The 27,401-nt window shown below is 55.7% G+C and overlaps 1 protein-coding gene across 1 annotated transcript in view; it reads right to left on the bottom strand.

Annotated features, from left to right (window-relative positions):
* Positions 1-27,401, bottom strand: part of GALNT9 (polypeptide N-acetylgalactosaminyltransferase 9) — a 94,023-nt gene that overhangs the window by 35,425 nt on the left and 31,197 nt on the right. The window contains exons 3-6 of the mRNA XM_007462798.1: positions 18,097-18,263; positions 15,566-15,740; positions 11,065-11,262; positions 1,906-2,023 (exon numbers count right to left, since the gene is read on the bottom strand). Of these exons, the coding sequence (XP_007462860.1) occupies positions 1,906-2,023; positions 11,065-11,262; positions 15,566-15,740; positions 18,097-18,263 (658 nt within the window). The remainder of the gene's footprint in view (positions 1-1,905; positions 2,024-11,064; positions 11,263-15,565; positions 15,741-18,096; positions 18,264-27,401) is intronic.

A 27,401-nucleotide genomic window follows, 5' to 3' on the forward strand; every position in this document is an offset into this window, starting at 1 on the left:
AAAAGGTCTTAAAAAAAAAGAAAGAGAAAACCTAAAACAGTGTTTCTTTAAAAAAAAAAAAAAAAGGGTAATCAGGTTAAAACAAGGTCATTCAGGTGGGCCCTAATCCAGTGTGACTGGTGTCCTTCTAACGGGGAGCACACACAGAGGGAGGGGTCGTAAAGACACAGGGAGAAGACGGCCGTGTGATTGGAGGGTCGCATCTACAAGCACCAGGGTTAACAGCCAATACCGGGAGCTGGGAGAGGCAGGAAGGTCCCTCCCTGGGAGCCCCCAGGGGCCGCAGCCCTGGAGACTTCAGCCTCCAGCCTCAGTGCAGTAAGAGGAGGGGGCCGTGGCTTTAGGCCCCCCGGGTGACGGTACTCTGTCAAGGCTAACAGATCCAGTGTCAAAAACTCTTTGATTTGGGGGCTCTGGTGTCGCCACTGGGCAGAGACAGCTAACCAGCTGGTTAGTTAGGCTTGAGCTAGTGTGGATCTGCGTTCCGGCCCCTGGTACCAATGGCTAAGATGCTTCTCCATCCTGGGCCTCCGAGCATTCTGAGTGGAGCGGGGTCACAGCACCTCAGAAGGAGCACTTGTGCATGAAGGGCAAGGAATTGGTGACCTGGTGACCTGGTCGTAACCCACGACCTGGTGCTGAGGGCTCAAACCCGAACCCTCCTGGAAGCAGGGTCTTTTGGCACCCCAGGTCCACAGTCCTTGAAAGCCCTGCCCATCCCTCTCTGGATGGGCTGTGTCACGTCACGTTAATCATGCTGTGACTGTTCCGCTGAGCCGTGAACAGAGCCCAGGATACTAGCCTTTGACTGGGCTCCAAACGCAACCTGATTTTATCCTAAGAATACACTGAACCAAGGAGGTGAAAGGCCTGCACACTGAAAACTACAAGACATTGATGAAAGAAGTTGAAGAAGACACAAATAAATGGAAAAGTATCCATATGCTCATGGATTGGAAAAATGCTGTTAAAATGACCGTACTACCCAAAGCAATCTACAGATTGAGTACATCCCTATCAAAATGCCAATGACATTTTTCCTCAGAAATAGAACAACCAATCCTATAATTTGTATGGAACCACAAAGACCCCAGAGCAATCTTGAGAAAGAAGAACAAAGCTGGAGGCATCACACGCCCTGATTTCAAACTACATTGCAAAGCTACAAGAATCAAAACATATGGCATTGGCATAAAAACATTCCATAGATCAATGGAACAGAATACAGAACCCAGAAATAAACCCATGCACACATTGTCAATTAATTTACAACAAAGGAGCCAAGAATATACAATGAGGAAAAGATAGTCTCCTCAATAAATGGTGCTGGGAAAACCAGACAGCTCCATGCAAAAGAGTAAAACTGGACCACTATCTTACATGATACAGAAAAATTAACTCAAAATGGACTAAAGGTTTGAGCATAAGACCTGGAATCACAAAATTCCTAGAAGAAAACTTCCTCTCTGCAGCCTTCTCTACAAGCTGCTCCCCCAGGAGCGGCCGTGGGGAATTCAGATGCTCACAACCCCCATCTGCAGCTGCTTTACACACATCCACCAAGACAAGCCCATGAAACAGGGCGAGTCTCCTCATTGCCATCGCGCAAACTCCCCAAGCCGAGGACCAGCTTTTACAATTTCCACCCCCCAGCCCCCACTTTAGTGTAATGCAACAGAACGAGTGGCTTGAGAAATAAAGTCACATCCAAAACACAATCTCTTGTTACCATATTCATAAGGTTTCCCAGTCCCGTTGCCATCGAGGTTTCTTACATTGACCTAAGTTTTGGGGCCTTACGTCCCCCTTACTGGTAACACGCAGCTCATGGACCGGCCAGGCCAACAGGTCTGCTCGGCAGACGGTCCCCTCATGAGGCCTCAGTGGCCAGGCAGTGACACTTACCCTCATGCCCAGCTCGATGTTCTCCCCACCGTACACCTCCATGCCCGGGTCCAGCAGGCCGATGTCCCCAAAGTACTCCCGGTCCACCACAAAGGAGCAGCCGATCATGGCCGGGGTTCTGGAGGGAAGCAGACAGTGCATGAGCTGGTTGCTGGTGTGTGGCCCCGGATCTCCACAGCCTGGGTGGGCTCACCATTCTCTTTCCAAGTCCTCACACCTCATCCCTGCACTCCTCCCCTCCGCTTGGTCACTGTGCCCAGGGCTTGGGACACAGGCAGGGCTGCCTAGGACTTGTCTTTGCATCCCTCAGAGATGACAAAAACCAGTATTCAATTCAGGCAACTTAGGGGGCTTCCCTGGTGGCGCAGTGGTTGAGGGTCCGCCTGCCAATGCAGGGGACACGGGTTTGTGCCCCGGTCCGGGAAGATCCCACATGCCGCAGAGCAGCTGGGCCCGTGAGCCATGGCCGCTGAGCCTGCACGTCCAGAGCCCGTGCTCCACAACGGGAGAGGCCACAACAGTGAGAGGCCAGCGTACCGCAAAAAAACAAGAAAACAAAACAATTCAGGCAACTTAGTGTAAATTTTTAAAAATCTGTTTACCCAATGAGTTGTTTAGTTGCCCTGATCATCAGTCTCTTGCCTACCTCCTTCGTTATTTTATCTGTGTATCAGTAGTCAGGGTTGTAATGGGCAGTTGCACAGGCTGTGCACTGCTCAACTCTATGGAACCTCTTTAATATCAGAGTCTCTCTGAATGACACACCTTGAAGTTGTACAGTACACAACCTTTGCAGCTGTCTGCAAAAGACTGCCAACTGTACTATTATTCCTGTAATAATTCTATTTACAGCTACATATTTTTAAAATGTCAGTAAATCTTGCCTTGTCCCAAGCAATTGTATCTGTAAAATCATGTGTCAATGTGCTGGTTATAGTTTTTTCTAAAATGCATTAACAATCTATCAGTGTTGAGACCTCCACTGGTCTCATGGAGCAGCGGTGGTCAAAGCAGGACAGGGTGAGACAGAGTGGCAGAGAAACGTGGACGGTGTCACTGTGAATAGAACTGCACATTTGCTGACTCATTCATTCATTCATGATACATTCACATCATGAATGCAGGATATACTGAGTGCCTATTAGTTGGAGGGGATAAAAAAGAGAATGGAAAAATATCTTGCTAGCAAGAAGTAGGCACAGTCTCTGTTTTGTAAGAAAGCAGGACCTTCCAAGCTTTTGAAGGACGTGTTTCCCTCAAAACAAAGACACCTCCCTTGTAGGCTGAGGGCTTAGTTTCTTCCGAGCTCTGAGAGGACTAGTAAAGGCTCCTCACCAGGGCTTCCCTGGTGGCGCAGTGGTTAAGAATCCGCCTGCCAGTGCAGGGGACAAGGGTTTGATCCCTGCTCCAGGAAGATCCCACATGCTGCAGAGCACCTAAGCCCGCACCCCACGACTACCGAGCCTGCGCTCTAGAGCCCGCGAGCCACAACTACTGAAGCCCGCGAGCCACAACTACTGAAGCCCGCACGCCTAGAGCCCGTGCACCGCAACAAGAGAAGCCACCGCAGTGAGAAGCCCGCGCACCGCAAAGAAGATCCAACGCAGCCAAAAATAAATAAATAGAACAAATAAATTAAAAAACAAAAACAAAAAGGCTCCCCACTGTCCCCGAAGGCCCCTGTGGTCCTGGCAAGGCTGAAGGCTAAGGCTGTTTCCTGCTCCGTTCCCCCCGCTGTGCCCTCCCGCTGCTCCCACAGGTCTGAAGTCACTCATGAAAACGCCATGATAAATTTAAAAGAAGCATTTCTTTTAAATGTGACTAGGACATCAGAAGCAAATGCCCATGAGTTGTCCAAGAATAACAGAGGCATTAAAAGGCGATTATCCTTTTATTTGTAAAAAGATCCAATTTGTTCAGTCATGACATTTGAGCCACAAATCTAACAGCAACGAAATTTTAATGTCAGCTGTGATGTGTAATAGCAAGCGTTTGACTGGTTAAGTTATAGTTCACCAACCAAGAGAGATATTTCTCTCATTTTCTTAATGACACAAAAATCTCAGGCGATCTCTGGTGAATTTAACTACCAAATCCCTGCCAAGTCTGATGTAGCTAGTAATAATTTTTTTATTACTGCTCAGAGTTCCAAAATAAACTTAAACTCAGAAGGCGATGGAAGCAGGATCAGCTGGCACTGAATTTATTTGCATGAGAAATTCTTGCTGTGTTTACAGAAAACAGCCAGGGCCAGGGGTTCTCAGGTTCGGCTGGGCAGGGGTAGACTTGTCGTCCTGGGGGCATCCTTATATCGGGGCTGATGTGCGGCATGCCGGGATACAGCAAGCAGCATCTCTGCAAAGGGTCCTCACCTGGGCTCCTGCCTTGTAAAGGCAACAGACATGCGGACACACACAGATGCATGGATGCACACAACACACACGCATGCATGCACAAATACACACATGCAACAGACATACAGGCACACACACATGTAGACACACACGCAACACACCCCGTACAAGGCCAGACACACATCCAACAAACAGATGTACCGATATACAGACACATGTAATACACGTACGTGGTCCCACAAACGTACCCACAGATAGGTACACATACAGACCTACACATACACACCCAGATGCACACAACACCCAGAGAAACACACGTGTGCACCCCCCGCACACATAAACACAGACCCACACCTGCAGTGAACACACACACAGATACACATACAACACATGCACACTCAGAGACACCCCCAGACGCCCACACATAGACAATACACATCCCCGAGTCCGTGGAATTCTGGAGTTCTGTACAAATGGGAGTGGATAGAATTAAGATCACAAATGGGTCCTTCAGCCTCTTCAGGAGAGTGACAAGGGACAAGAGAGTCATCTGCTCTCGGCGCCTTGAGGGAGAACAGGTGCTCGCAGGCAGGGCACGGCCAGGCAATCGGCACAAGCACAGGGAAGGTGTGTGCAGAATCTTGCAGACTCGCTGCCGAACTGGGTGGAGGGGTCACATGCACTGGTGGCGAGTTTGTGGAGAAACTGGTGTGGGTTGGCTCAGCTGTCTTGGAAAAGTCCAAAGCTATGAATAGAGAGCCAACAATACCTGTGCAGTGATGCAACGACGACCCAGCTCGGTGCGCACCAGCTGTGTGACCTTGGGCAAGTCGCTCAGCTTCTCTGTGCTCGGCTTCCCTGCCCATAACATGAGAGGCAGGACGGTGCCTCCTCCACAGGCTGCTGTGCAGATGAAAACTGCATAGAGGAGTGTCTGGAGCCTGGGAACCTTTTGCTGTTATTATTTTATCCCCTGATTCTACAGCCGGCATTTATCCTAGGAGACTAATCCAAACACGATTTGCACAAAGCTGTGCACTGCAGCGTGAGTTACAACGGCCAAAGGGAAATCAACTTAGAGTTCATCAGTGTAGACGGTAGAATGGATTTCGAGCCACATCCCTTTTATGGACTGTTACTTACCCAGCAGGCGAGGTGCTTACCAAGACCCCCAGCACCACGGGAAGTGACGGCTCAGGAGAGGGTAAGTGACAAGTCAGCAGGAAAATGTCACTATCCTACCACTGTGACCAGAGAAGCAATTATGTATGAGTGTGTGTGTACACGCGGGTCTATGTATGGTCTTGCGCGTATGTGTGTGTCTGGGTGGGCGGGTCTATGTGTGGCTTTGTGTGTGTGAGTGTGTACATGTGTCTGTGCGTGCACCTCTATGCACGTGTGTGCATCTGTGTGTGATTTTGCGCATGTGTGTGTGAGTGTGCGTGTGTTACTTGGAGCCTCGTTCCATGCTCCTCTGCTTGGTGGGGGGGACTGGGTGCTGGGAGGGGGCCCCTCTGCCACCCCCAGAGCGTCCCCCTTTCCTCCGGGCTCCTCTGGCCCCACTGGTAGCCGACCTACACCCATGGTCCCTCCGTGTCCACCAGACACACTGGCCCGGATCTGGACTCCCCTCGGGGGACGGGGTGCAAACCCTTGCATGAGCTCCACGGCCCCTGGAAGACGCGAGCCACGTGCGCCAAGGGGCTGCACTGCCCTCCCCGAGGCGGGGGTCCATAAGACGCAGCCAAGATGCTCCACAGCTGCACCCTGCTAGCAGCTCGGAGCCACGAGGAGACGGGGACAAACACACCACTGCTCACGGGTCCCGTTTTGACCTCCTTCAGACCCGGGAAATAGCTCCATTTCAGTGACATGGTTTGCGCATGCGGCCAGCCACCCCCAGCATGCAGGACCCCTGGGCCCACACCAGGCCTGAGAGCCCTTCACTCCCCTTTCCACGTGCGGGGGGAGCCGTCTTTCTCCTTCTGTCAAGGCTGAGATACGCCCCTCCAGCAATCCAAGCCTTCTTTTCACTCCTTTTTCTTCCTTGAACTTCAAGGATAATGAACGGTAGGGAAATTTCCTAAAGGAAATCTTCACATGCCAGCCTCTCCCCGGCTAATTTCCCACCCGGGCTCCAGGGCGGGTGTGCGAGCTGCGTCCTTCAGGAGGGCAGCGGCTCCGCGCCCAGGTCCGAGGGAAACGAGAAATCCCAGAGCGGTTTTCAGAAGAGCCCCTTCCAGGCCCACGCTGTCCCCGGGGATGCAGTTTCCCAGCCTGGGGTCAGGGTCTCGAGGTGTGCAGGGTGAAGGGCTCCATCAGAGGGTGGCCAGGAGCCTTTTCTGCAGGCACCGCGGGGTCTGCTCTCGCGGGGAGGTTGTGTGAAGACCCCTCCCTGAGAAGAGGGAGAGGAGGGCTGTCCTCTGGATATAACAGCCTTGGAAGCAAGGACCTCGCGGCTGGCCCTGCGGTCCTGTTCCTCCTGAGCCCCCAGCTCGAGGCCCGAGTGGAGCAGGCTGCTGGGAGCGCTGGGGACTGTGGTGCTGCCCCTCCGGGGGACCAGTGGCAGCTCAGCTCCAGTGGATCATCACCAGGTAGAAATGGGGGCCTGGGTTTTCCAGAATCTTCTGCCTTTCAGAGAGTAGATATCAATTTCACGTGAAATCTCTTAAGTGTAAACATTGGTTCCAATTTCAAAACATACATGGTACAATCGAGGCAACACACTGTAACTCAGAGGCGGCGTTTTCTAGAACCTGAAGGACGCGGTCACGCCACTCTTGGCTCCCCGGGTGCCGTGCACACTGAGATGGGAGATTCAGAGTGACTTCTCTCCCCAAGAAGAGGGGCCGGGGGTCTGGGGGCCGTCCTGAAACATCACAGGCAAGGCGGTGAGTCCCGGCACGGAGCCTGCTGAGGGCCAGGCAGGCTCTGGGGAGGCGCTGGCCGGCTTCCTCTCTTCCCCGAGGGACACACCACATCTGATTTCCGGGGAGCCTTGGCTGGGCGTGGTCAACGCCATCACACGGGCCAGCTGGCATCAGCCCCGCAGGCAGCCTTGAGAGGCCCTTGCCGGGACTCTGCTTCCCTGCGGGCTGCACTCATGCCCGTCGAGGACGCAATTCGGGGACTGGCTGTGGTGTCGGCTCCGCGTGGAGCTGAGGAATGCTTGTGATTGTCACACGCAGCATCGGCTCCAAACTGCCACCATGGTCTCATCTCAACGTGGTTGTGTGCCGGCTCCATCCCCACGGGGACACCCTCCTGGCAGATGCCCAGCAAGGCTTAGGACCTTCCAATCCTGGCGCAGGGCTCTGCAGAGGCCCTGTTCTGGACGTTGGCCATTTTTGGTTACCCAGTGTGTTCATTTCCCGTGGCTGCGAAAAGACCATAAACAGACTCCAGACAAGACATATGTGTCCTCTCACAGCTCTTGAAGCCAGAAGTCCGAGGTGTGTCGGACTGGGCCGCGCTCTCTCTGGAGGCTCCAGGGGAGGGTCCTTCCTGCCTCTTCCAGCTGCTGGGGGCCCCAGGTGTCCCTTGGCTTCTGGCTGCATCCCTCCCGTCTCTGACTTGAGTGGTGTGGCCTTTCCTCTTCTGTGTGTGTCTCTCCTAAGGACACTCATGACGGCATTCAGGGCCCAGCCTGGTGATCCAAGGTAATCTCCCCGTCACAAGATCCTAATTGCAACTGCAAAGATCCTTTCCCCAGTGAGGTCGCCTTCGTGGGCTCTGGGGGTCAGGACGTGGACACGGCTGTCTGCTGCACCCAGCCTTCCATCTCAAACACCCCAACATCTTTTAGGGAGACCGCCTCTCTCCTTGCACATACTCCCTGTGGGACGGTGAGTCCCCAGACCCTCCCCTCGGTGAAGGTCAGCGAGTCATTGGAGGACCCCTTCTCCCATCTGCTTCCAGGAAAGATGGGGGCAGGGGTTTGCGGCCCAAGTTCAGCCATTGCCTCTTCTGTTCCGGGGACTGACTGAGGTGGAGGGACACCCGTCCGCAATGTGGGGGAGACGTCTGGCTTTCCTGCTGGGTCCTCCCCAGAGCCGCTTCAGCTCATGTTAGCTGGCGCCCTTCTCTGTTGCTAGAATCCTTCTGGTCCCGGCTCAGAGATGCTAATTTAACTGGCATGGTAAGCAGCTTGGGCATTGGAATTATTGCTTTTTTGTATGTTTTGAAATTCACTTTAAAAATCAACTCAACAAGGTTAAATTTACACGCAACAGGACACATCCCTTGAAAGTGTGTGGTCCGAGTGGTCTGACGGAGGGAACGCCGGGTAACCCCGTCCCAGTCCAGACGGAGAATGCGCCCATCCAGGGCTCCTCGGCCCTCCACCAGGGGACTGCGTTCTCTGGGCTTCTCTGTGCATCAGATCACACACTACGCGTTCTTTTGTATCTGGCTCTTTCGCCTCTGTTTCACCATTTTGAGTTTCACCCGCATTGTTACGGGCATAACCGTTTATTCCCTTTTAGTTCTGAGAAGTCTCCTGTTACACAGATAGGTTATGCTTCGTTTATCTAGTCACCTGTTGGTGGACATTTGGGTCCAATTCGGGACTATTGTGAATAAAGCTGCCACCACAAACAAACATTCGCGGCTGTCTTTTGTAGACGTGCGTTTTCATTTCTTTTGGGAAGGTACCTGGAGTAGAGCAGCTGGTCATACAGGAAGTGTTTCTACCTCTTTGAGAAACTGCCAGTTTTACAAAGTGGTCTTGCCTATGCCTTCTCCCACCGGCCGCGCTGAGAGTTCCCACTACTCCGTGTCACCAGCCCCCGCTGCCACTGGTCTGTCTGTCCATTCTAGCAGGCGTGCAGGGCCCGTCACTGGGACACTGTGTGACTCCGTGGTGGGCGTTTCTCGATGAGTGCGTTAGCATTTTGTCTACCTTCCTGTGTGCAGTATCTGTTCAAGGCCTTTGCCCATTTTTTATTTGGGTTTTGGGCATCAGGGTTTTCAAATGCTCTCCAGGTAATAGTAATAAGGAACAAAGTTTGAAACAACACAGTCTGGCCAGAGCATCCTTCCTGCAGCTCGGGGCATCCAGGCTGCTCTGAGACTTAATTTCTCGCTGGACGGCTCTTTGCTAATGGAGGGTAGGTGCCCGGAAGCCCCCGTAAGACACTCCTAGGGGAAGAGAGAGCTTTCAGAGGTGCAATGAGGGATGGTCTTGGTCACTTGCGGGAAGAGTGGCTTGTTGCAGCAGGGACACATCAGTTTGTACAGATGAGGCAGGAGGGGTGCCAGCCCGAGGCCCTAAAATCCAAACCTCTACAGGGGGATACCTGGCCAAGGCTCCAAGGGGTCAACAGATCCTGCAGATGCACATTCACTCCAGGAAAAAAATACCTCCATCCTGCTGGGCCCCCAGGATAAAGTGGTAGCCCCACTAGATTTTGAAACATAGATTTCCCAGGGGCTCGGCAGACTAGGGAAGTGGAAGGAAGGGCTGCCTTCCCATTTTTATAAAGATGCTGGGCTGTGGTTTTTTTAAAAAAATTTATTTTATTTATTTATTTGTGGTTGCGTTGGGTCTTCACTGCTGCACATGGGCTTTCTTCTCTAGTTGCGTCGAGCCGGGGCTACTCTTCGTTGCGGTGCGCGGGCTTCTCATTGCAGTGGCTCCTCTTGTTGTGGAGCACGGGCTCTAGGCGTACGGGCTTCAGTAGTTGTGGCGCACGGGCTTCGTTGCTCTGCAGCATGTGGGATCTTCCTGGACCAGGGCTTGAACCCGTGTCCCTTGCATTGGCAGGTAGATTCCCAACCACTGTGCCACCAGGGAAGCCCTGGGTTGTGTATTATTTTTTAATATTTTATTTATTTATTTATTTATTTGGTTGTGCCGGGTCTTAGTTGCAGCAGGCAGGCTCCTTAGTTGTGGCATGCATGTGGGATCTAGTTCCCAGACCAGGGATTGAACTTGGGCCCCCTGCATTGGGAGCATGGACTCTTAACCACTGCACCACAAGGGAAGTCCCTGGGTTGTGTATTTTTAACATGTGAAAATCTCTGTTTTCATGTTTGGGAACCGATTCAAAATAAAATAAATGCTTTGCAGGACAATCTCTGGGGTCTGCTGAAACGCCTGGGGTCTCTGTAGCACACACAGCATCTGTGGTCTCCAGGTCTCTGCTCTGCTCCCCGGCTCGTGTTTTTGACTCTTGTGGTGCTGTCTCTGCCTCTGTCTGTCTGTGTGTCTGTCTCTGTCTCCTTTCCCTCCCTCTCTCCATCTCTGCACCTCTCGTCCTCTCTACTCCATGACGCCTTCCCAGTTTTGTCTCTTGGTCTCCCTGCCCCCTACCCTGACTCTGTCTTCCTCTGTTCATCTCTCTTTCTTGTTCCCTCTCACTTTCCTTGGTGAGTCCCCTGTTCTGCTCTCTCCACGTCTGTGTTCCTTTTCTCAGTCTCTTTTACTGGCTCTTTCTCTCTGGGTGTTAGCTCTGTCTGTCTGTCTGTCTGTCTCCCTCCCTCTCCCTCCCCCCCCCCCCCTCCCTCTCTCTCCCTCTCTCTCCCCCCCGCCCCCGCGCGACTCGTCATCTCTCAGGTCACAAACTGGAGCCACTCCCAAGTTTCCCCATCACATCACCACGTCCCTCTGCACATCTGGGCTGGCGCTGCATCCCACCAACATTTGCTTCCCCAAATGGTGCCAGGCCCTGGCTTTCTGCAGAAGAGCACCCCCGTCCCTCCAGCCCCCAAGCCCCCCGTGGCAGCCCTGCCCCACCGCCACCTCACGCTGTCCTGGCTCCTTCCAGGGCAGGCCCTGCCCCAGGGGCCCCGGGGGTCGGCTCACCTGATGGGCGCTGCCTCGTCACCACGGTCCAGCCAGTCCTGGGGCGGGATAATGTACATGCACCAGAGGCCCCAGTTGTAGCCGTGGGCCGCACTGGCGTACTGCTGCACCTCAAATGTGTCGTACTTGATGTTGTCGATGGCCGGCAGGACGATGCGCCGGCGATCCTCCCGGATCCGCGAGAGGGCGGGCTCGGCCCTGCGGGGCGGTGCATGCCCATGAGGAAGGGCATGGATGCCGGGACCCCCCGCCCCATTCCCCCAGGTGGCGGGGCTGGAGCCAGGCCTCCCCCAAGGAGGCAGCCACACCCGGGTCTGATGGCGCCTGCGGACGGCGGATCCAAGAGCTTCACCCCTGGAAGCCCCGGGGTCGCCTGGGCTGCAGACCCGCCTTCCGAGGTCTCGCCCTTCCCGGGCCAGCCCGTGGCTAAGGACTGATGGACACCAGGGTTACGGGCACACGGATTGGGCCCAATCTCTGACGCCTCTATGGGTCCGTCCTGGCTCCAGAGGCCCTGTGGGTCAGCTCAGTCTGTCCCTTCACAGCTCGGCCTCCCCCTCCAGCGCATCCCACTTCCCGGCCCTCCTTCCCTGCACAGGTGGCCATACATTCATTTACAAGAATGAATTGAGGACCTGTTATGTGCCACACCCTGTTTTAACACACTGGAGTACATTCACGAACTAGAAAAGAAAAAAAATCCATGCCTCAGGGAACTTAGGATACACTGAAGGGACAGAAAGGCTACCAGGTACTGTTGTGCAGTGCGTAACCTACACAACAGTATGTGGTGGCCCTGACTGGGTGGGGGTCAGGGGACAGACAATAATGTATAAATAAATGATATATTAGGAGGTGATAGCTGTTGTGGTGGAAAAAGAGAGCAAGTAAGGGCGATATGGAATTGCACTTATAAATAGGGTGCCTGGTGTACGTTGCCCTGGGTGGTGAACAGAAGGAGGTGTAGGATGTAGCAGGTGGTTGGGAGAGCTGGTCGGGGGGGCGTTCCATGCAGAGGGAGCAGCCAGTGCTGAGCTCCCGGGATGTGCTGGTGCACTTGGGGAGCGGGCCAGGGGCCTGGAGTGGAGAGACGGGGGCAGTGTAGGCAATGAAGCCGGGGAAGAGAGGGACCAGAGGACAGAGCTGTCGGTTGCGGATTCTCCTTGCAGGAGTCCAAGAGGCAAGCGGGTGCAGCTTGACCCCAGAGACGGCCTTGTCTACCGCAAGGGTGAGATGCTGCCTGAGGGCCTGTCACCGAACTGGAGTTCAACGTGGTCGTGAGCAGCCCACTGACGGGGCAGCCAGAGAGACGAACGCTACAGGGGGCCAGGGGGCCAAGCTCAGGCAGGGACAGCGGGGGCAGGGTGGGGCTGGGGCAGTTCTCTGACCCTGCCTGGCGAGAGTCGCCACGTGGCCCACTTTCCTTCCTGTGCTTCCAAGCCAGAGCCTGGTATTTACCTGCCTTTCAGCTTCATGAGGAGGCTTAATTAATTACTGTTAGCAGAGTGCTTCAGAAGAGAAAAGCTCTCTGCAAATGCCACATCTGCTAATAAGGCAGGATCTTTGCGGAGGCAATTCTTGGAGGGAAGGGCTATTTGCAGATGGATAACTGGGTTTTCAGTTGTGAAAATTAAAGTTGCATTTTGATGTGGTAGACTTGTGATTCTCCCAAACGCCCTCCAAGTGCTCCAGGGAGTTTAATGTATATTAGAGGGACAGAAAGGCCTCCAAGTACACCTGTGCAGTGCACAACCTGCACAACAGTATGGAGTGACCCTGGTGGGGAGGGCAGACCATAACACGTCATTAACGATAGAACGTGACAGGTGTCATGGGAAAACAAGACTTGCTTCATGAGGGCGGCAGAGGAGAGGGAAGTGGGGGCCAGCAGGGGAAGCCAAAGCAGAAAGACGTCGAGTCTCGGTCAGGAACGTACTGGGACAGAAGCAGTGCTGAGAACAAACTCGTGGTCCTGGGGTGACTGAGATGCCACAGCGAGAGTGGAGGGAACGTGGAGGAGGGGGCTCCACTCACCTGCCGACCAGGCACCAAAGCCCCGGTCCAACCAGCAGGAGCTGTTAGGAAAACCAAGAACCTTGAGAGACCCCGAAGGCCAGACCCTCGTGGCCCCCAGCTGGGGATACTGGCCAGGCACTGTGGGACTTGATCGCACGTCCACCACGAACGCCTCCTTACAGCGTTCACAGCCCTCGCATTTCCCCCAAGGGGGTATCTCAGTGAACGTCTTAGTTTAGGCTTCACAGAGTTCGAAGGTGTAATGTGGGCGATTTGATATAAAAACGGTGAGGTTTAGTTTCTCTTGAAACAGGGCAAGCTGCCCACCCACCCCGGGGCTAACCTTTCCCTGCAGCTCATCTGGTGGGTGCTCAGGCTGCCCCTGGGCGTAGGGCCCATACTCCCTGCCCATGTGGACCCCCTGCAGACCCTTCCATTGTGGGTTTAACTTAAGGATCTCGAGATGGGATCATCCTGGGTGACCTGGGAGGCACTGGCAAGGGTACTTAGGAGAGAGAAGGGGAGAGACACAGTCACACAGAGAGGAGAAGCCGTGTGAAGACGGAGGTAGAGATTGGAGGGACGTGGCCGCAAACCAAGGGACTCCTGGAGCCCCCAGAACCTGGGAGAGGGTTGAGCGGTGTCTTCCCACAAAGATTTGTCCATCTGGAACCTGGGAGGGGACCTTATGTGGAAATAGAGTCTTGGCAGATGTAATTCAGTTAAAAAGCCCAAGATGAGATCAGCCTGGATTGGGCTGGGCCCTGAACGCAAGGCGTCTCCTTCTAAGAGAAAAGGAGAGGGAGGTTTGAGACGCGGACACAGAGGAGAGGCAGCGTGATGACGGAGGCGGGGATGGAGGGACGTGGCCACAGCCCTGGGCCCCTGGAGCCCCCAGAGCTGGGAGGGTGGGAGGCTCCTCCTCTAGAGCTTCCGGGGTGGGGGGTGCAGGCCTGCACCCACCTTGACTTTGACTTCTGGCCTCAGAGCTGTGAGAGAATGAATTTCTGTGGTTTTGAGCCACCAGCCTTTGGTCATTCCTTATGACGGCCCCAGGACACTCACGCACTGGGTGACCCTCCCTTCACCCGCTCATGTCCCAGCCCGCTCCAACACAGGTGGTCCCCTGGGGTCCTGGTTTGCAGTCCCAGTTAGACACTTGCCTGACACCCGTGCACTGGAGCCGGCACCATCGGGTGCAGGGTGTGGCTTACAAGCATCACACGTGTAACCCTGGCAACAATCCCACTTTGTAACATCCCCACTCAGTACCGGAGGAAACTGAGGTCCCCGCCCCCAGCCAGGGGCTCAACCCCTCGCATCACGTTGGCGGGCCGGGCATCACGCCGCAATCCTGCACACGGGGAGCCTTCCCGCGGGATGTCACCCTCTGCCCACCCTGCCTGCTGCCATTTATTCCTGTCGCATCCACTGCAGGTCCTGGCGGGAGTGAGGGCTGCCGGGGGGTGGCGCATCCCAGATGCAGGCACCAGAGAGGAAAGAAAGGAAACATGCCAAGAGCCCAGAAAACTCTGAAGCACATCCTGCTGTTCTATCAACTCATCCTCAGGCACCTGCTGCGAGAACATCAGCTCACGGCTGGCCTAGGGACCACAGGGTCTGGAGAGAGGCCCCGTGTGGATGCCCGCCTCCCCTTTGGATGTGGATACTTTGCTGGACAGATGACTCTGTTCTTAAGGCCTCACTGGACACCTTTGGGCACAGCCTCATGAGAGTCCCGGGTGGGAGAGCACAGACCCCTGGGTCCCACCCAGAGAGCGTAGGTCACACAGAGCTGCATGTCCTGCAAGCTCTCGGGGGCTGAAGATGCTGCTGGCCTGGGGTCCACACTGAGTACTGAAGACCTGCAGGGCCCCTGCCTCCCCGGGGCAAACACAAATCCAGGGCAGGGGCCCCAGCCTTCCTGCGGGGCGGGCCCCGGGGCACCTCTAGATCATCTCGCGCAGATGCTCCTGTGTCACTGAGGTATCCCTGCTGCTCCTCTGGCCACATCCCCCTCCAGCTTTCTCATTAGAAGCCCACCTCACCCCTGCATGGATGGGTGGGAGAAAATGGGTGGACGCTTTGATCTAGAATTTTCCATAAGGATGAGAAATTGCTTCCAATTTGTGCCCTAGACTTAGGTCTCCATTAACTGAGACCCTACAGACCACGTGTTCATGCAGCAACTGCCCCCAACCTTTGTGTATTCCCCTGGCCTGAGGTCACATGAACAGCCTCATTTGACTGTCACCTGCTGGAATGACTGGCCAATTCAAATTCCTTTGGGGACAAGGTGGGGATACAGATCAATCTTCATATATGCGCATCACAAACAGGGTTCCGGGTCCAGGAGCTGGACATGGAGTGGCCACGTGGCTGGACTCAGCTGCCCCCGGCCCTGCCAGGCTCATCCTCTTTGCAGGGGTCCTGCAGGCGCCAGCAGACCCCGCCGACCCCGCCCAGGGCCCAGCCCCGCCCTTACCAGCCCATGCTGAACTCCACGTGGGCGTCAAAGAAGCCCACGACAGGGGCCGTGGCGACCTTCCAGCCCTGCAGCCGAGCCCGGATCAGGCCTTCTCTCCTGCTGTTTCGGACAATTTTCACAAGGCCAGGGTACCTCTTGCTGACGTACTGGTCCAGGTTGAGCTTGAGTTCCACTGCGGGGAACACAGAGATGTTTCGGGCGTAACACCTCAGGAGGGCCTGAAGTCACCGAGACCCACGGTCGTTGTGTGCCCTGGATCCATATTTCATAAACATTTAAGAGGACCCACCGTTGCTGGATGTGGGTTAGGGGTGCTGGGGGTGACCTCGGAGAGATAAGAGCCCACCTCACGGAACTGCATTCCAGCGGGAGAGGCAATGAACAATCAAGCCAGACTGATTCAGACAGAGGCACGTGTTATAAAGACAGGAGAAAATGGGGCTGAATTACTCAGCTGTAGGAAGGAAGGCAGTCCATGGACAGATGGATGGATAAACAAAGTGTGGTCCATCCATACAATGGAACACGATCCAGCCTGAGAAAGGAGGAAATTCTCACACATGTTATTACACGGAGAAACGAGGACATTACGCTCAGTGAAATAATCCAGTAGCCAAATGACAAATCCTGTGTGATTCCACTTATATGAGGTCCCTAGAGCAGACAAACCCACAGAGACAGAAAGCAGGGTGTTGGGCGCCAGGGGCTGGGGGAGGGTGGTGGGGAGTTAGTGGGTTTTTTGGGGGTTTTTTTGTTTTTTTGCGGTATGCGGGCTTCTCACTGTTGTGGCCTCTCCCGTTGCGGAGCACAGCCTCTGGGGAGTTAGTGTTTAATGGGGACAGAGTTTCACTTTGGGAAAGTGAAAATGTTCTGGAGATGATGATGGTGATAGTTTCACAATGATGTGAATGTACTTAATACCCCTGAACTCTACACTTATTTTGTAAATGGTTAATTTTATGTTATGAGAATTTCAACTCAGTAAATTATCAAAAAGCTGATGAGGGCGCGGGCGTCTACGTGAGGAAGCTCCCAATGGCCAAAAGCGCAAAGCAGCAAAGTGAGTCACAGTAGCAACAGACTTCAGCTGGTAGGAAAAAGGGAAAGGGGAAAAGCGAGTGGGCATCTGGGTGAGGCGGGAGCTCCTCCGGGTCAGCTGGGCAGGTGCAGGGGCGGCCTGTCTCCATCCCTCCCCCTCAGTCACCAGGCTCCAGTGGACGCTCCTGTGAGGGCAGCCCTGGTCCCAGGGGTGCCCCCAGCTGCAGCAGCCAGGGGCTCCTGGAGCAGCCTTCCTGTGCTCTGTCCTGCCGTCTCCAGGGCCCCGCAGGCCGGTGCTGGCCACCCACTCCCTGCTCCCTTGACGGTGTCAGGCGGGCCTCTCCCCCCGCCCCCGCGCGGCACGGAGCACGCGCAGGGCTGGAGCTCCTTCAGGCCGTGCCGGGGGCTCTGGGAGGCCTCGCCCCGCTCTCCCCCACCTGCCCCCCGACTCCCGAGGTTGGAAGGAGAGGCTGCTGTGACAGGAGGGACTGGGGACGAGGAGGGGCCGGTAGGCCCGGCTCAGCGCACCAGGGGCTCAGTGTGGGGACCGCAGACGGGGGCAGGCGGGGCACCTCCGGACCCCTGTTAGGGGCTCGGAGCCCCTGTGCCTGCTGGGTGTGGACAGCATGCTGGGCTGGACTGAGGCTGATGCAGGGCCACGCTAAGGGCCCAGGTTCCGGCCGTGAGTGCCAGTCCAGCTTCCTCACCAGCTAGGCTCCCACTGCAGCTTTGTCCAGGTGCCATTAGCATATGGGAGAACTCAACACGCTGGGGGCCTTCCTGGCTGGAGGAGTGATAGCACCCTGCCACAGCTCAGGTCCACCCAGAGCCTCAGAATGTGCCCTCAAGTGGAAGTAGGATCTTTGTGGCTATAACTAGTTCAGGATCTTGCGATGAAAACCTTCTGAGTTAGGGTGGGCCCTAAATGCAAGGACAAGTGTTCTTAGAAGAGGAGAGACACAGACACACCGGGAAGAGGCCTTGTGAAGGTGGAGTCAGAGATGGGAGGGATGTGGCCCCAAGCCCAGGACACCAGGGATGCCGGCAGCTGGGAGAAGCTGGGAGAGGCAGGAAGGACCCTCCCCTGGAGCCCCTGGAGCCCCTGGAGGGAGTGTGGCCCGACTCACAGCCCGAATTCAGACTTCTGGCCTCCAGGGCTCTGACGTGCTTCCCTCGCGGGGGGGGGGGGGGGGGGGGGGGGCGCCCCCCCTTTAAACTGTTATTTGATGCTGGGCACATAGTAAGCCTTTGTATATACTTTGTCTGTTGTTATCTATTAAGGTTTTTCTCTCTACTCTCAATTCTTGAGCTTCCTTATTTTTTTAAAGGAAAATAATATTGTTACTTGTTTTACGTAGTTGCACATAGTATCTAACTTCAGGATGATTTTTAAATGACAGTGATCATGATGACAGGAATCCTAAGTTTAGGGTTGATGGTGAGGGTCCCGCATTGGGGGGGGGGGGGGGGGCCGGGCTGGTCCCACTCACCGTTATCGCTGTTGTCGTCCACCAGGATGACCTCCCTGAGGAGCTGGGAGGGCGTGTGGTTGACCACGCTGTGGACGGAGCGCAGGATGACCGAGAGGGCTTCGTTGACAAAGATGAACACCACGGAGATCTGGGGCAGGTCGTCCGAGTAGGTCATCTGTCTGCACCTGCGGGAGAGACGGGGTTGGGGGCAGTGGTCCGTGTCGGGATGTGACGGGGAGGTGGGAGCCTGGTGCCCCCGCGGGATGCCCGCTGGGACCAGTTCTCAATCCTGCTCCCAGTGGAAGGGCGACAGCAATGCCACAGATGGAAAAGGATCGAGCACAGTGAGAGGAACAGCACGATGATGTTTGTCTCAGAAGCTCTGGACTTCAAGGGTCTGAGCCTGAGCCCTGCTGTCTCCTTGCAGAAAGGCAGGGAACTTGCACTTTAAGGGGTTAAAGTCCCACTGGGATCACACAGAGCATTCTTCCTTGTTGCCCTTGGAAGGCGTGGAAGAGAGATGAAAGGAATGGTAGTCATCTCGCGGTGCAGCCCAGTGGAGGGCCTGGGGGAGAGCCCAGCCCGGAGCCCATGTCAGCTCCCGAAGCCCAGCTCTACCTGAGTGCCAGGTGGTCACGGAGCAGGCGGCTGCTGGACACGTGGCATCTACTGGGTGGGTCCTGCGCTCGGCGGCCACTGTCCCCTGAAGTGGGGTCTAAGTAGACAGTGCTGGGCTGCCCAGGAGGGCAGAGCGCTAGTGCCAGACGATGCCTGCACGGGACAGCCTAATCGTGGCCTCCGCCCAACCTTAGCATCGAGGGCAAACTAGAAGGGTGAAGCATATTCTTCCAAAGGTCTTATCTTGGCTGTAGGGCTGTGGGAGGGGAAAAGATGGGGGGCAGGGAAAGCAAAATATTCCATGTTGGGTGTGGGATGAGGCCAGTGAGTGGCTGTTAATGTAATAATACAGTTCACAAAGGGGCAAAGGGAGCTCTCAAAACTAGAGAAATGGGAAAAAAGGAACAAAAAATAAAGTAAGACAGAAGGCACCCAATCAAGTACGTTGGCTGCTACAATAAATGCAAACAAACTTACTCTCTCCTTAAAATGCCAGAGGCTTTTCTTTCTTTCTTTCTTTTTTTAGAGGCTTTTCAATGAAGTTAGATAAATACACACTAAAAATACATACACACTAAAGCACACTTATATATGCACACATTCACTCAGTCACACACAGCTCTGCTGTGTGCAGTTTACAATAAACACAGTTCAAATAGAGTGATTTTTAATTTATTTATTTAATTAATTAATTTATTTATTTTTGGCTGCGTTGGGTCTTCGTTGCTGCGCGCAGGCCTTCTCTAGTTGCAGCGAGCGGGGGCTACTCTTCATTGCGGTGCACGTGCTTCGCATTGTGGTGGCTTCTCTTGTTGCGGAGCACGGGCTCTAGGCGCACGGGCTTCAGTAGTTGTGGCTCGTGGGCTCTAGGCGCACAGGCTTCAGTAGTTGTGGCACGCAGGCTTCAGTAGTTGTGGCAGGTGGGATCTAGCGTGCCGGCTCAGTAGTTGTGGTGCACGGGCTTAGTTGCTCGTGGCATGTGGGATCTTCCCGGACCAGGGCTCGAACCCGTGTTCCCTGCATCGGCAGGCGGATTCTCAACCACTGCGCCACCAGGGAAGCCCTCATCTCCTCTTCTAAGGACACCAGTCCTATGGGATGAGGACCCATCCTATGGCCTCATTTTACCTCAGTCACCTCTGTAAAGGCCCAGTCTCCACACACAGTCACATCCTGAGGTCCTGGGGTCAGGACTTCAACCTGTGCATTGGGGTCGGGGGACACAACTCAGCCCCTAACGAGACCCAAAGGCTAAGGAGGGCCCAGCCAGGCTAGGACCAGGGCCGTCCAGTGCGGCAGGAGTGTGTGGGCACGTCTCCCATGGGGCGATGCGCTGTCTCACTTTATTCTGTTCATCTACACGTAACAAATCACTCCCATTATAAACATGTGCAGCTTACAAATGGTTGTTTAAATTAGAAATCGTGCAATATATACGGCTCATTTTTGTCCAGCACAAATTTGCATAAAATAATCTGTTTTCCTTATAATATAATCCCCTTCTCAGTTGAAAAAAAAAATTGGTTGTGTTAAATATTAAGCAGAGGGAATTCCCTGGTGGTCCAGTGTTTAGAACTTGGTGCTTTCACTGCTGTGGCCCGGGTTCAATCCCTGGTGGGGGAATTAAGACCCCACAAGCCAAGCAGTGCAGGCCAAAAAAATAAAAATCAATCGGTAAATATTGAACAGACCGAAGGGGATGTTCCTCACACACAGGGAGGAATGACGTCAGTGAGGAAGTAAGAAACCCACGCCTAAAACCCCGTTGAAGACAAGGACGATTACCACCCTCCCCCTGAGCTTCTCTTTACAGCCTCTGACCCCAGGCACCTGGCCAGTAGCGCACTTGGACTTGACCTTAGGCCGGAGTCCTTCTGTCCTGCCTTTGCACCCGCACAAGCTCCGGTGGCCGCTGGGTGGGACTGTCCCACGATGCCCCTGCTTCCCTCCTCCAGGCAGGAGGTGCTGTGTTTCTGGGTTTCCTTCTGCACCTGAATCGGCCTCAGTTTCAGGGCTCAATGTCCTCCCCACCCTGCAGGGACTGTCCCTGTGCTGAAGCCCGGGAGGCACTCGGTGGGGCAGGGGAAACAAAACTGGCCGCCACACTGCAGCCCTGGAAGAAGTCGGTCTATGCGGAGTCAGAAGGTTCTGCTCTGTAATTGAAAGCCCTGCTCCTGTCCAACAGAAAATAAACCACGTTTATGGTGATTGGAAAGAATCAGAGTCCAGCAAGAGGGCGGCTCTGAGAGCTTGTAAACCTGGTGACGCAGGGTGGGCCCCAGGGGTGGGGCAGAGGCCGGGACGGAGGGACTCGGGCCCTGGGGCAGGAGGACCCCATCGCCCCCTCCCAGAGCCTCCGGAGGTGGAGGCTTAGCCACGTCTAATCCATCCAGACCAGGGTTTCCCGGTCTCAGCCCTGTGGACTTTTGGGGCTGGATAATTCGGATAATTCTCTGTTGTGGCGGTCGTCCTGTGTGTGATACAGTGCTTAGCAGCATCCTTGGCCCCCGCCCAGGTTGAGACAACCCAGAATGCCTCCACACATCTCCAAATGTGCCCCGGGGTGAAATCGCCCGGTGAGAAGCCCCGGTCTAGGATCTGGGGTATGGCCCTGGGGGTTCTGGGATTTGGCAACCATTCCAGCATCATGAGGCGCCCGGCACCCAGCCCAGTGTGCCCGGTGACTGATGTTAGCTGGAGTGCAACCCTCCCTAGGTCCCTTCCTCCCCCTGAAAATCAAACTCCAGCCGGAGTCCTGTCCATCCTGTCTCAGGCTGTGGATGTCTGCTGTGGTCCTGCTCAGTCTCTTCCTTGTCCCCCATAACATGTGTGGTTCACCTCCCCACTGTCACATTCTAAGTCACTGGGTGGAATCCCAGCCCCTGGATGAAGCGGGGGGACGTGACTGGGTCTGAGCCAGGCAGCTCAGCAATAGGCTCAGGAACAGACACACAGTCAGAGCCATGGAGAGGTTGGCTGGGGCCTTGGGGAGATAGGATGTGAGGCTGGAGCAGCTGCATCCATCTTGCGTCCAGTGGTCAGGATGAAGCCAATGAGGCCAATAGCAGAGCAGAGAGATGGTGAAATGCCAGGTCCAGATGATATCAACTGAGCCTCAAATCCAAGTCTACACGAAGCCAGTGCTTCCTCCAGACTTTGTAGTTGCAGGAATAATACATTCTCTCCCCGTCTCTCCCTTTTTCTCTCTTTTGCCAGCTTAAGCCAATTTGAAATGGATCTTCTGTCAGTCCTGATCCTGCACAGGTCGTGACATGTGCATGATGCAGGGACACACTTGTGAATGCCCCTCAGGAGGTGTCTGCCCAGTCAGCCGCACCCAAGAGTCCCAGACCAAGCCGAGAGGGGAAGACAGGGGACCAGTGGGTCCAGTGCTCACAGAGGTTAGTCTGGCCACTGCCTTGGCCATTGCACACCCTGTCTCAGGAAGTCCCCGTCCAGGCGAGCTGGGGGATTTCTCACATTGTTGGTAGAGATGACACCAGCTGCTTCATCCTAACCCTGTCCTTGTCTAGGACACAGACAGTCCCAGCTTGGGACCTCGGCTGCCTCGAGAGGAGGAGAGAGCCAACTGCCAACCTCCTCAGCTAAATTCTCAGCAAACCCCATTCTTTGAGACTTGGGTGTCCCCGCCATCCTGAGAGGCAAAGACTGAGCAAACTAAACACTGGAGGGGCTCTGAGAAGGAGCAGGAAAGCATCCTTGCCTTGCATGGTGCAAGGTGAGACACACAGACAGCCCAGGACACAGGAGGGGATGTCTGTAGGGGGCTCTGGGAACGATTCCTCTGTTCTTAAAGAGGGACAAGATGTAGGAACATATTTATTCTAGCCCTTTGGAAATTTGACCTGTGAAGACGTGACACTGAGAGCTATGGCAACCATACTGTGACCATGAGGAGATAAGCCCAATGCACTGAGCGTGGCAGAGCAGAGAGTTGGGAAGAGCCCAGGTCCCTGATGACGTCATTGAACCACCAATGAACAGCTCTGCACCCCCACCTCGACCTGTGGACTTCTCACTATCTGAGATCAGGAATCCCAGTATTGTTGCAGCCACTTCAGACTTGCTAGGTTTTTCATCTGAAAGCATTCTCGGCGGCACAGAACATCCATTCTTTTTAGGGGAATCCCACTCCTCCCTCGGAATGTCATCTAGCCCTTGTACCCTCAGACGTCACCTCACGACAATCCGAGATGGGTGCTGTGGCAGATCACACTTTCCAAAGATGCTGCAACGACAGCCCCCAAGTCCCCTGGGACTTTGCCACCCTCCCTTTGCACGACAGTGGGCTCTGCCGCCTCTCACCAACAGGACACAGGGAAGGGAAGCTACGTGCCTTCTGAGCTGAGTCACGAAGAGCAACAAGGCTTCGTGTGCTGGGACTTTGTTCTGGGGCCACGTGGCACCAGAGAGGCACAAGACGCTGCCCAGGCCGCCGCGCTGTGAGGAAGCCCAGGCCACACAGAGGGTCCACGTGTGGGTGCTCGGGTGGACCGTCCATCTGCTGCCACGCGTGTGCACGATGGCCCCCCCAGATGATTCCAGCCCCCACCGTTGAGCAGCCCCCATCACGCTCACCAGCTGAGGTCTCAGGAAGCGCTGCTCAGAGAGGCTATTCCCCCTGCACCCCGCCTGACCTCCTGCCCCTCAGTACATTAAAACGTGGTTTAACGCAGCTGGCTAAGCCGCAATCATAACCAGGACAGGTACGTTCCCCAAAGTCCGGCGGCTCTGTCCTTTTCTTGGACACACGCTGTCCTGCAGGGTGCTGGGTACACGCTGGACGCTTCCCGCAGGCTGGCCGGCTTCGCGCCTGCCCCCTCAGGTCAAGGCCGGAGGAGGGGCTGGGCTGTGCACCCCAGAGAGGCTCTGGCTTGGCCTCGCATGTCCCATCTGGAGCCAGAGAAGCAGGACATCCTCAACCACCAAGGCGTTTCACAGAGGATTTATACACCCACAGAGCACCAGGCGCAGTTACGGGCTCTCGAAGCCACTTCCGAGGTCGTGACTGGAATGCGTCGCGCGCCGCGTCCCAGCTGGCCTCCGGGGAAACGGTGCCGTGGCAGCGACACTGATGGAAATTTATGGGGACGCCCTTTGTGCCGCTGGAGAAATAAATGCAGGATGGAGAGGGGATGAAGCGGCAGTGGCCTCCCGGGGTGCAGCAAGCTTTGCCTGTGACAACAGGACACACATCCATCTCCTGCCAGAGGAGACGGGTCTGGGCTGAGCCCAGACCCGGGAAGCTGTACCATCGGAAACCGAGAGGGACGTTTCTGGGAACAGCTGTCAGGAGGGTTCTTGGAAGCACGTCACCGGGGAGTGGGGATGCCTTCCGGGCAGCAGCATCTGCCTGCTGGGTTGACACACTCCTGCCCTCTTAGGAACATTGGTGCGAGCCTGGAATTCCAGACCAGTGCATCCCACACCAACGCCTGGCCCTTCCTGTGCCCAGGATCCTGATGGGCACAGAGTCAGCGCAGCCCCACGGAAAACCGGGACAAGAGAGGCTGCTGGGGAAGGTGGAGAGGAGGAAGCCTGAGCAACGAGAAACGCCGGAGCCTCCTGCTGTGGGGTCTTGTCTTTCCCAGCCTGAGTCCACCCATCCATCCAGGCAGCTGGCTGCAAGACCTCCCGGAAGCAATATGTACGTGCACACACCCAGACGTGCATATACTACACACGTGTACAAGCACACGTGCACACAAGTAAAACACTATGCAAATACACATACATACAACTGCACACACACAGCATAGATGTACACACACGCATTACACGTGCCCATGATGCATTTACCCGCATGCACTCACAGGGCACCTTACGCACAGCCACACTCTGTGGAGACATTAATGGCTCATATTTATTGGACGAGCCTGTGCGCGGAGCTAAGGGTGAGTATGGATCTCAGACTCACCCTTCCACACCCAGGCCCTCACTCACAGCTGCGGGCGACCCACACGCACCTTTGGAGAGACACTTGGGCTGAGATGCATGAGAATCACTGCACCACATGTTCAAGGAGAAATGAGCACACACGCCACCCTCAGAGCTCAGAGCAAAAGATGGTCAGAAACAGCACTGGACCGTGCACAGAAAGACCCCTCACACCAACCCCCTCATAGGAGCCCGGTGGGACAGTAACACGTGGGGTCGTGCGCTCACGGGCACGGTCGCCGTCTGGCTGCCTGGAGGCCTGTCCGTGCCCAGGAGAGCGAGTGGACTGCAAGGGTGGCCAGACCACACATCCCTGGGTGCAGTGCTGCAGAGGACCCCTGAGCCCACCTGGAGTGTCTCTGCCTGGGCAGTGAGGTCCATCGGGGCCCAAGTGTGCGACCTTCAGGGCCTGTGACCTCCAGCCCCTCCAGGCACTCCCTAGGGCAGTCCCTGGGGTCGCTGGGCCAGAGGCCGATGACCCGCCCCAAGCCAGGGTCCAGCTCAGGGCAGGTGTCTTCTGTTGCCCCAGCAGCCCCAGCAGGGCCCTGGGGATCATCAGTGAGCCCTTAGGGTGGACAGTGGAAGGGAAGGGAGAGGCGGGACCCCGGCACTTGTTTGTCAGGCCCCCGACGGGATCTGGGGCAGCCCCACATTGAGTGGACCCTCCACGGGGCCCTTGAGTGGGCTCCCCCTTCCCAGCAAATCCCCAGCTGAGACGGAGCCACGGGGCAGGTGGCCTCCGATTTTCCTGTCTGGCTTTGTTAGTCTCCAACCCTGCTGCAGGGGGACCAGCTGGCTCTAAGGAAGAGCCCGGCACACAGGAGGGTGAGCGGGTGGGGCCTGTTCCCCTCGGCGAGTATCCCAGGCGGAGGAGCAGCCTCAGCTGAGGGGGCCCCCGCCCTCCCCAAGCACCTCCTTCCCTGAGCTCCTGGGCCTGGTGGGAAGGGAAGGGGGTCTACTGGCTGCAGCAGGAGGAAAGAAACCAGCCCGTTTCCCTGACAGCACCGTGCTTTCCATCCCGTCATCTGGGACCCTTGCCTCCACTTGCAGTCCCTCGATGCCAGTGGCATCAGAGCCCCCATGTGGAGCCGGATTGGCACGTGGCGTGCGGTGCCTGCTTCCAGTGCCTCGTGATCACTATCCACTAAATCCGCACGCATTACACTTGACCGCTGAGCCATGCGCAGCAGAGACGATTCATACGCCCTAAGACTTCTCCAACACCAACGGGAGGTACGGGGGGGCGGGGGGCATCACTGCATGGGAACGCAGGACGGGGCCTCGGACGAGGCTGTTCATTTTTATGATGCTGTTTAATTTGGGTTTGCCAGTCTTCCTTCCATTATCCTGTGGGCCAGTCTTAATAATCAAGATCTTTGTTATGTGCTTTGTGGCATAATTAAAGCCACCGCTTAATCAGAAAAGCTATCTACCTCCAGACAAAGGGAAATTAATAATGTATCTAATGGAGAAAGGTAGAGGGAACTTTGGTTTGAGAGTGGATGGAATTGCCAGCTGAGGTGGGAACACATGCCCACACACGTGTGCCTGCACACACACGCACACGCTCCTACACCCGCGTGTGATTCTAATGACTACACCTGCCAGATTGGATGGATGGGCTCCGGGGCCTAAAGGCTGTTGAGGAAACCAAACTCTCAAAGTTTCAAACGGGCATAGACAGAGCTTGCATTTATGTATTTATTCATTTAATCCTGCATGAATATTTCCTGAGGGCCTCCTAAGCACCAGGCACGGCCACCGATGTGTGACAACGCGCAGCTGCTGCTGTTTGCGGCTCGAGTCTCCCCCAGTGCCCGCGAGCGAGCCTCGCAAGCCCGCATGTCAGCCTCCCGCGGGCGCCAGGCATCCTCAGCGCGGGATCGTCGTCACCTCGTTTCCTGCCGCGGCCCCCTGCCAGGCGTCGGCTGGCAGTGCCGGGTCAGGGACTGTGGAGCGGGCTGTCGGGTGGGGCTGAGGCGGCACCGGCTGGCGGGTCTCTGAGCGCCGGCTCTCGGCGCCCGGCCGCATGGACGCTCTGCCGGAGCGCGCGGGGGGGATTTCCTCACAACGTGGCGGCCCCTGGTCCAGGGCGCCTGCTGGGCTGGCGGGGAGCCCTAGAGCTCCACAGCCTCACGTCCGCCCTCCTCGATGGGATAACCAGCCTCAAAAGCCACCCTGACTGCAAGGGGACGGACATTGTCTCCACCTCTTGATGCGGGCGGGGTAAGGTTCCAGGCGAGGGGTTTGCGTCCACCTTTGGAAAATACGATCGGTCACACCGGGTGACGTGAGGAAGGTAAGACTCTGGGGGAAATCACGCCACACAACAGGGTTCAGCCAAATCCAGGCTGCCTCCTGGATTTGCAAATAGTTTTTTGGGGCCAGAGCCATGCCCGTTCATGTACCTATTGGCTGTGGCTGCTCTCGCGCGGCCCCAAAGCCTGAAACATGTACTGTCTGCTCATGAAGTAATGAGAAACATGCACTGGTCTCTGCGCCCGTTTCTCAGACACAGAGCAGCACCCTTGAAACCTCCACGGCGATGGGCGAGGTCGGAGTGCCTTGGGAGTCCCTGGCTGACGGGAGGGAGTTTTGTTCTAATGAGGCAACTCTGGGTGGGCTCCAGGTTGGGGACTGGTCATCAGAAGGACCAAACCGCGATTAGAAGTTGGGCTTCCCTGGTGGCGCAGTGGTTGGGAGTCCGCCTGCCGACGCAGGGGACACGGGTTCGTGCCCCGGTCCGG

The sequence above is a fragment of the Lipotes vexillifer genome, unplaced genomic scaffold, assembly GCF_000442215.2.
Source record: "Lipotes vexillifer unplaced genomic scaffold, Lipotes_vexillifer_v1.1 scaffold1545, whole genome shotgun sequence".
NCBI lineage: Eukaryota > Metazoa > Chordata > Mammalia > Artiodactyla > Lipotidae > Lipotes > Lipotes vexillifer.